Consider the following 9,960-nt stretch of genomic DNA (forward strand, 5'->3'; position numbering starts at 1 on the left):
ACCAAAGTAGACAAAAACAAACCTATTTTTTTTTGCTATACAATCGGAATAATTTCAAGTAGGTAAACCCGTTGCTGTCACAGTCGCAATCTTTATATAAATAGCTTCATACATTCGCATCGATGCAAGCGCAGAGGTCGTTAGCATTTACTGAGCGTTAACAACTCAGGCGCAAGTACTTGTGACGCATGCGCTGTTTCAAGTATCAAATTGAACTGCATTGTGTGATGTGACTAAAGTGTAGTACAAACAGTGCTTTTATAGGTACATTGGTACTTATGTAATAAAAAAAATAATAATATACTAATCCGTTCTTATGTAACTGCAGTGAATCATTTAATCCGTGATAGATAGTAGATATAAACAAGAGTTGTCATGCAAACAAATTCGGTGTTCAATGTCAAATGTTATCCGGGTGCATAATGCATTGATAACAAGAACTTAACGTTATCAAATAATTCGATGATCGTCCGTGGTGTCCGTGGTAGAGGCTTAATGAAATTAGGCATTATATGGATATAAGTTGAATACATTTATTGAGGAATGACAATGTCGTTTCACTGTTCACCTGTGACCATTTCAGTTACCTTGCGTTCGTTGATTGTTCAGCACGAGACGCTTATGTGGTGTATTTAATTAATTAGTAAAGTTTATTAAAGGCTTTATAATGAGTCAGTTAGAAAAAATGGAGGTGAACCCCGACCTGGCGATGGAAAGGGCGAAATGCAACTTTAATATTATGGAGTTAACGCATATTCTTGATGGGGGCGAAGAGAATACGGTGCGTAGAAAGAAAATTGGTAAGTGGAAAATATAATTAATTAATTAATAATTAAATTATACATTTAATATGGAAAAATAATTAATTAATGAATAATTCATTATACATTCAACAAAAACATCCGCAGTAGAATTTTGTAATAGTTTTTTTAAAGCCAAATAATTTAAATAGTTAATTTACATTTAAGTACTTCTGTCAAGTTTTTACTTTTCATAAACCATTACTCAGGAGACACTCTTGAGACGGTCGTAAGTAATAAGAAATAAACTGAAAGAAAAAAAAAGTAATAAGTAGACAGTCATGGCCATTCAGACATGGATAAAGTTAGGTATATATCGTCAAAGTTAGTCTAGACTTTAAATGAATTGAGCAAACACTTCTAGCTTTAGCTACATGTAGCTAGTTTTACCTATACCTATTACTTTTTAGCTTCATATTTAGACGACCTGTCTCATTTTATGCGGGGTATAAGTAGTTAGTTTTTCACTAGTAAAGGTCCTGTGATAGTATTTTCTGATATTTTCCTAGGATCAACAACGTTGTCAAGTAAATTACACAGTTGACTTAGTTGCTGGGTAATCATGCTTCTGCATAATGTGTCCTGAGTTCGATTCTCGAACGGAACTATTTGATTGTTCTTCCGTGTTTTGTCCACTAAATACTAAAAGTTGTAACATAAGTTAGGCACTTACTGACCTCACAGTTGTTTGATTTACTCTGCTGAAAGATCAATTTCATAGATTGTTTGGATGGTTGAACGAAGTAATCTCCGGAAATATCTGCCAGATCTGGACCATTATTCCTATATTACAATTTGTAAATATTTATCTAACTAAAGTATTGTGTTCGATTCATTTTACTTGTTTGTAGTGTAGCTTTCTTTATCAATATATCATATCAGCAACAAGACGTACTCTGCTTACCTCCAAAGTCTGTAACCGATTAGAAACGAACTTCTTTCATATTCTTCTTTTTCTTTACATCGTTACTGAGTTTATTATATTTCCTTTTACAGAAGACATAGCTTTAAACAGTGGAGCGTCGAAGGATGCCTTCCCAGAAGAACACATGAGTCCTAAGGAGAAGTATGAGAATGCTGTGAGGAAGTCGTGTATCTTCGCTGATCTTGTGAAGAATGACTTCGCCCATCTCACTGGATTGGAAACTTTTGGGTAATAGCTTAGTTAATTTGATTGATGATTATTATGTTAGACTTTAAACTCTCTCGCTATTTGGTGACAATTTTTTTCTGTGTACGTTTCACTGAGAAGTTGGCTGAAAAACTGACTAGGTACTAGGATTTTGCCAAACCTTAAAGGAAGTTTTTCGTTTGCCAGTACAAATTACCTAAATTAAGATTCTGTTTATAAGTTTGAAATTGCCAACCTGCATTGTGCAAGCGTGGTGATTAATGCCAAACCTTCTCCGTGCGAGAAGAGGCCTTTGGTCAGCAGTAGCCACTAATAGGCTGTTGTTGATAATGACTCTTTTACTTACAAAAGTAGTTATTACGTTTGCTTTAAAATCAATTTCAATTGTAAATGGAACGTTTTGAAGTGGTTTAACATACAATATTTACTGACGCAAAGTAATCGTAATATATTTACATTATACATAGTAGTATACAATTAGTAATACATTATTTATTAAGTATAATAGGTAACATATAGGTATGTTACTCAATAAATCATTTCAAAAATACATTGTTATAGTGTTTAGAATAGTTTTGAAACTTAAATATAGGACATGTTATAATATTTATGACCCGTCAAACTTCATACCACCTCAAATCTATTATTTTCTCACCTTTTAAACCTTCCCTGGAATAATTCAAGACAAACATTTGCCAAATTGGTCCTGCCGTTCTCGAGTTTTAGCGTGACTAACGAACAGCATTTTTTTAGATTAGATTACTTAGGTAGCTACTGATTCTAAATATGCATGGTAAAATATGTTGCGCAACATGCGTTTCGGTTGGAAATGTATCCATGATCCTAGAGAAATCCAATTGGACTGTCTGATCCTGACTTGTTCTAAGTTATATAGCTTGCGTCGTAGTAACATGCCTTTTAAGTTTCTTCATATGTCTTAAACAGAAGTCATGCCTGAAGGGCATGAGTTCCGTCATATTTGTAAAACAGGAACGTGTTCCCTTTCATATGTAAACAGTATTAAAACTGTTTAATGAATTCGGCTATCAATAAAACAGACTTATTCAATCACCACCTTAACTAACAATCCGTGATCATCCACTACTGGACTATATGGACTAGACTCCTCTGCATAAGACGGTCAGCTCTACACTTAAAACGGCAAACGGCAGCTGTAATATCCAACCTCCTTTTTAATCCATTTCAGAATTAATTCCAACGTCATAAGGCGCACGGCAGATGCGTTCTTCAAAGAAGTGTCTCCATTCCTTCTTCACATGGGCATGTTTGTTCCTACCATCATGGGCCAATGTACTTCAGACCAGATGTCCTACTGGCTGCCAAGAGCAATGGCTATGCAAATCATTGGGACCTACGCACAGGTGAGTCGTTGAATCAGAGTTCAGAATTCATTGTCCTAATTGCATTTGTAATTGGTTTGTTGAATATTGTAAGCGATTTGTGTTTTTACTTCGTTGGTTGTTGGTAATGGGATATTGAATGTGTTTTTGAAGCTCTTTAGCTCTTTTCTGGGTGATCCCTGTAACTAAAACTAGTTACAGGGATCTGTTTTACGTAATTATGTTACGCTACACCTTACTTGTAGACTACTAAAATATGTAATTTTTGCAGTTTTACTGCAAAGCAGGTGTTTTTTCGCCATGTGAGTGATGTAATCGAATATTCATTGCCTCACGCCCCAAAGGCCACCAACGCCCATGTATATTGTGCCTCTGTTGTCGCGTACGTCCTCTGGTGGTGCGGATTCCTTATCATCAGGAGATCCGTCTGCTTGTCTACCCCCTAATCTCACAAGAAAGTAAATATCAAAAATGTGTTATTATAGACGGAGCTTGGCCACGGTACATTCATAAGAGGGCTGGAGACGACTGCCACATACGATCCAGAGACGGAAGAGTTTGTTCTGCACAGTCCCACTCTGTCCTCATACAAGTGGTGGGCGGGAGGCCGTGAGTATTTCAAATATAATAAGTATTTCTATGGAATAACTTTTTAGTTGCATACATTTTGACAAGATTAAGACGTTTTATCTTAGGCGACGATATCATAGTAGAAAAATATAATGAAATCCAGAGCAATAAAGATGATTTTATTACTAAACGTACCTATGTAGGGTACAAAATTGACCAAAATATTCTAAAATACACTCTGAAATATCAAAGTAATTACTTCAGACAATTTTACTTATCTGTTTTGCGACCACGTCAACAAGGATGCAATCAAACTATTTGCAAAAACAGCACCTTAATACACAGCGAATATTTGGTAATTTGCAGTAGTGCTATCATAGATTCCTAGTTAAAACCCTCACCCCATTCAATATTACAGTTGGAAACACAGCAAACTACTGCATCGTGGTAGCCCAGCTGTACACGAAGGGAGAATGCCATGGCACCCATCCATTCATCGTCCAGATCCGTGATGAGGACACTCACATGCCCCTCCCAGGCATCACGGTGGGAGAGATCGGACCAAAGATGGGATTCAACACGGCTGACAATGGGTTCCTAGGGTTCGATCATTATAGGATACCAAGAGATCATATGATGATGAAGAATGCGCAGGTTTTGAAGGTAAGCCGAGCGTCCTGATTTTGAAAGAAGAGTAAATTTAACACTGCAGTTTGAAGAATGTGAGAGTAAGAAATCAATACAGTTTTGTTTTATGTATTTGGTCCTCCAATTTTCGCCTTAACTACTAATCTAGCTATCAAAATTATCATCAAGTAACGCATTAGCCTATGGTTTCTCATGGTGACCTATATCATTTCAGGACGGCACTTACGTGAAAGTGGCGAGACACGGCAAGCTGACTTATGGGACGATGGTATTTGTTCGAGTGATGTTAGTCAGCGAGGCGGCCTTCAACCTGGCAAAGGCTTGCACCATCGCTGTGCGGTACTCTGCTATTCGTAGACAGTCAAAACCGAAGCCTGAGTAAGTGAATTTTTTGGAGAACTCCATTCTTCCGCTGTCGATAACCGAAAACCAAAAAAAGACTTGAAAACTAAATTAGTAGCAATATTTAAATTGAAGTTTTTTGTTCTTCTCGTCCTGTTTAAGGAAAATTTAAGAATTTCTTTTTACGTTTTTGATTCCAGTGAAGGTGAGCCTCAGATTCTGGACTATGCGACGCAACAGCACAAGTTGTTCATCACCATTGCAACTGCGCATGCGTTGCAGCTGTCCAGCAGTTGGTTGTGGCGGAGCTTCAGCGCTGTGCTTACAGAAATGAAGGAAGGGAACACTGATAAGTTGCCTGAGGTATGTAACAAGAGCAAATTGGAACGACCCTTAACTTGAAAGATCTGAGGAGTGCACATAAACAATGTATGATCCAGTTTTCATCAGTTATGGTTCGAGTTTCATGTTGTGGGGAAGAGCCTATTGCCATGCAGTGGACTCAATGTTAATAAACTCTGTACTATAACCGAAAAAATATATATTTTCATACCGCTGAAAAATAATAATCTACAGCTAAAATATTTAAAAAATTACGCTAGTACCATGGAATGTAACGCGTCTTAGGTTACATTTTTTTCTGGCATCATAGCTATGTTCTTCTCCAATTGAATTATCAATTTCCATTTCAGTTCCACGCCCTCTCGAGTTGCCTGAAAGCAGTGAGCACATCTGATGCAGCGTACCTGATAGAGCAGTGTCGCCACGCGTGCGGTGGCCACGGCTACATGATCTCCTCTGGCATCCCCCACCTTTACAACTTCGTGTCTGCCACCAGGACTTACGAGGGAGATTACACGGTGTTGCTTCTACAGACTGCTAGGTTAGTGATGATAGTAAACGGATTTTTGACCAAACAATCACCTACGCGTTGATCAAAGGCAGGCGTATTTAAGCTTGACCCGGAGCTGCGGACTGTTTAGCGAGTTACTGGGGTTTCGGCTTGAAAAGCAGGAATAAGAACGGGCCACCCCGTTCTTATTTTTAGTCAGTAAGAGTTTGACACTCCCTCTCGCGTCGCCCAAGGCGGGTGAAGTTATCGGATGATTATTCCCTCTTAAAAAAGGTGCATTTAAGCTAATTGTTTACTATCTATTGTGATACTTAAAAGATTTTGAATATTAGGTATTGTTTTGTTACAAAGAGAAAGAGAAATAGATGAATAGTTTCATGATGATTAAAAACTGTTTAAAGAAACCAGATGATAATTCATGGTCTAATATACTGTGTCTCTGTCTACAGGTTTTTGGTAAAAGCATACGAGCAGGCTGAAGCAAAGCAGCCACTGACTCCTACCGTGTCCTACCTGAAGCTAGCCTTTACACGCAAGGAACCCTGGGACAGCAGCCCTGCAGGCATCGTCAGATCCTTCCAAGCTCTTGCTGCAGGGTAAGTTGGAATCGATTTAAAACGGTTAGTGACAGTTAGTGTACTAAGCTTCTTGTCTATTAATGCAGGCCTTACATTTAGGGCAGGTAGAGAAAAAAATGTGTTTTAGGGAGTTTTTACATTTTAAACGTTCTACGTTCTTATATTTAACTCACGACGAGACTCCTTGCTTTATCCACATACTCGCGACATCGACGATCGATCGATTGTTCGTTATTTAAAATAAGTATAATTATGCAGCAAATTGTAAAATACATACAGTTATTACCAGTTAATTTTATTAATATTCATTCATCGATTTCAATGTACTGAAAACAAATATAGTTATCTACTTTATCGTATTCGAAATTGTTTTAAGGTGTACTTTAAATTTTGTTTCAGAAAAGTATCTACATGTGTGAAAAATATGAGGAAACGTATGCGATCGGGATTATCTGAAGTGGAAGCATGGGAAACATCCACCATACAGTTGGTTTCTGCAGCTGAGGTACGTTGGATTATTTTATAATTAAAAAATATTGCCACAAAATGTATATTAGGGGTTATTCGAAAAACCGAATATCGATATTTTTGCTGATATTCGGAATACTGGCTCGATGCCCTTGCTCGGTAGTTGTGCTTGATGTATGTCCAGATCTCGACAGGCAGTCAAAAATATAATGAAATGCATTTCCTAATTTATTTTCTCCTAAAACAAGCAATTATTTGCTTAAAAGGTTATATTATCCAATAATTTGTATCGAAAAAAAAACTATTTTTTTTCAACATTTACTGTATTTTTTGTATTCTTCAGGCACATTGCCGTGCAGTGATATCGGATGCGTACAAAAGTGAGACTGAGAGGCTGACTGCCAATTCGAGTCCAAATGTGAAGATAGTGATGGAACAGCTGTCCACCCTCTACCTGTACTACTGGGCTTTGGAGAGGATTGGAGATCTATTGCTGGTGAGGACTTCTTCTACTTATTCGATTGAATTAGGCTTTACAACCGTGAAGCTACTGACGTCGGAGCTGCGGACTACCTAGCGGGTTTACCGGGGCTCCGGTTTGAAAACCAGGAGTAGGAACTGGGTGGTTTTTAGTCAGTAAGAGTCTGACACTCCCTTTCGCCTCGCTCAAGACGAGAGAAGACATTTGATGATTTTCCCCCTCAAAAAAAAGCTACTGTCGTCACTGTTTGAACTTCGAGTAGGATATCTCGCAATGCTGCCACGTTGGGTGTTCGTAGTAATTTTTACGACCCCCAGGGTGATTCGAAACTAGTCGAGTTACCTTGTAAGTTACTTTTTTCTAGACAGATTTGCCCATTTAATTTTTTATACAATTTGTAGATCACACAAACGCTTGATAGGGAAATTTTAATTTTGTTTTTCTATAAACTTATGTTTATTTGCAGTACACGTCAATATCGGAGAAGGATATCGTGGAACTACAAACAGCCTATGAAGAACTGCTTCAGAAGATTAGACCTAATGCCGTCGGCATCGTCGAAGCTTTCGATCTTCGGGACGAAGTAAATATTATTTTTTTTTAAATATAGTCTATTATATAATAATACTAGCAAACCCGGCAAACTCCGTTTCGCCACCAATGATATTTTCCTGAATTTTCTTCGCTATAAACCTCACGAAGCCCGAGACCTTTGTAACGAATGCAAAACCGTGGAAATCGGTTCGTGAGTTCTAAAGTTCTTTCTTTTTTTTTTTTTTTTTAAAAATACGTTGCCCCACACTAGGATTTTCTCCTGTGTCGTGGGTGCGTTTACAAACATACAAGTTCACATGCACATGACACCCAGACCCGAAACAACAATTTGTGGATCACACAAAGAATTGCTCCGTGCGGGAATCGAACCCGCTACACGTTGCACGGCAGCCAGTTACCCAGCCACCGAGCCAACTGTGCAGTCGAAGTTATATCGTTATCGTTATATAAGCAGTTATATCGTCAGGGAGGAAAACCCGACTTATTTTTATATTATAGATTATGGGTTTTACTTGAATATAACTAAGCATAGATGGGAGTTTCTTGCTCGTTCTTCTCCATTCGTAGCTACACTTTGGAACGAGCACCTAGCTTCACTGACAGACAGACTGACAGACTATAATTTATTTCTTTCTTTGTTGACGTTTCAAAAGTACCTAAGTATTTCCTTTAATTGGAATAAGTGATTTGATTTTGACTTAGAGTCACTCTGAAGTGAATCCTGAATTAGAAATCTTATATGAAATCTTCGTATTAAGCAAATATTAATTTTTCGTTTTCAAAATTAGAGTATTGGTTTAATACGAAATCTTTGAAAGTGCTTTATTGTCTGTTAATAATCATTTTACATGTTTTAACTTCAAGCATCCCCACCATATAAGTATTTTACATAATGCTCATTCTTCTTGCAGCTTCTACACTCAACCCTGGGGTCTTACGATGGTCGAGCCTATGAGCGTCTGATGGACGAAGCTTTAAGAAGTCCTATGAACAAGGAGCCAATCAACCAGAGCTACTACAAGTACTTGAGGCCGATGATGAAAGCTAATCTGTGATATATTACCTTACGTTAAAGTCGAATTTTCAATAATCAAAGATACAAACTTATTTCCATGTGTATGTATTACTATAGTGCTTATAGGAGTAATTGCTGGTCTGTGTTCTATCTAATCAAGCATTTAATTGCCAGAAGAAAAATATTGTGAGATGTGAAACAATGCTTGCGTTGTGTGAGTGAGGTTACCGGTGGCCCAATTACCCCCTTTCCCAATCTTCTTAATCCTCGATTCTCCAACAACCCTTAAAATCCTAACCCCCAAAAGGCCGGCAACGCACTTGTAACGCCTCAGGTGTCCATGGGCGGCTACGATCGCTTACCATAAGGTGATCCGCCAGCTCGTTTGCCGGCTTATACCATAAAAAATCTCAGCTATCGTGGCCTAAATATTGTCCTCTATGGCGTTCAATGTACTAATGTGTAGTTGGTAGCCTGACAACCTGTATGTTATAACTAGAAATCCTAAATAAACCTTTATATGGAACACTTCAAATCAGTTAACTTGTAAAAATGTAATTACAATGCATTTATTTTTTTATATCCAATTCGTTGTTTAAGCAAATAGCACATGTCTACATAAGTGAAGGTTCTGTTTAGGGACAGGGAGTTTGAAACGAAAAGTGTATTTTTTAAACGACTTATTTTCATATAGATTTTTCTAGATTATTGTTGCCAACCTGTTGATGTTGTTGTATCTTAAGACTTTTTATTGTAGTCTAATGCGATATTTTCTAGGTATTATCATTAAATGCATTGCAGTTGTTTTATGGAAGAGGATTAAGATTAAATGATTTATATTATTATTTTTACAACCTGTTTTATTAAAAAATTGCCGATCCCATAAATTTGGATTTTTTTCTGCGAATCATTGTTTCTTTTCTTCGTTTTTTTCATGACTTTCATCTCATTTTAAAAATCATACAGAAAAATACAGAAAATACGAACATCGATGAATAATGAATAATAAATAATGATAGGTAGACGTTTCGTCTGCAAGCATCTCCACTGGTTTTCCTTATAGGTAAGAAAGTAGGTGAAAAAAAACTAGCGAAACATTTACAAAAATACAAATAAGCCATCAAAGGTTCAAAGACCAAAGATCACAATCACATACA

The 9,960-nt window shown here is 37.3% G+C and overlaps 1 protein-coding gene across 1 annotated transcript; it reads left to right on the forward strand.

The window, feature by feature from the left end:
* Window positions 1-129: 129 nt before the first annotated feature.
* On the forward strand, window positions 130-9,657 carry LOC118270681 (probable peroxisomal acyl-coenzyme A oxidase 1). The gene is made up of 13 exons (XM_050699166.1): window positions 130-800; window positions 1,797-1,953; window positions 3,140-3,314; window positions 3,779-3,902; window positions 4,282-4,526; window positions 4,726-4,889; window positions 5,054-5,216; window positions 5,546-5,736; window positions 6,156-6,302; window positions 6,684-6,789; window positions 7,096-7,248; window positions 7,700-7,816; window positions 8,700-9,657. The coding sequence occupies exons 1-13, from the start codon at window positions 668-670 to the stop codon at window positions 8,841-8,843; spliced, it is 2,019 nt and encodes a 672-aa protein (XP_050555123.1). The 5' UTR covers window positions 130-667; the 3' UTR covers window positions 8,844-9,657.
* Window positions 9,658-9,960: the final 303 nt, after the last annotated feature.

Source organism: Spodoptera frugiperda, chromosome 15, assembly GCF_023101765.2.
Source record: "Spodoptera frugiperda isolate SF20-4 chromosome 15, AGI-APGP_CSIRO_Sfru_2.0, whole genome shotgun sequence".
Lineage (NCBI taxonomy): Eukaryota > Metazoa > Arthropoda > Insecta > Lepidoptera > Noctuidae > Spodoptera > Spodoptera frugiperda.

Excerpts from the sequence above, each read along its gene's own strand:
- LOC118270681 (XM_050699166.1), top strand. The coding sequence starts at position 668 with ATGAGTCAGTTAGAAAAAATGGAGGTGAACCCCGACCTGGCGATGGAA. Across the intron at positions 3,315-3,778 it reads TCATTGGGACCTACGCACAG|ACGGAGCTTGGCCACGGTAC; the intron begins GTGAGTCGTTGA and ends GTGTTATTATAG. Across the intron at positions 6,303-6,683 it reads TTCCAAGCTCTTGCTGCAGG|AAAAGTATCTACATGTGTGA; the intron begins GTAAGTTGGAAT and ends ATTTTGTTTCAG.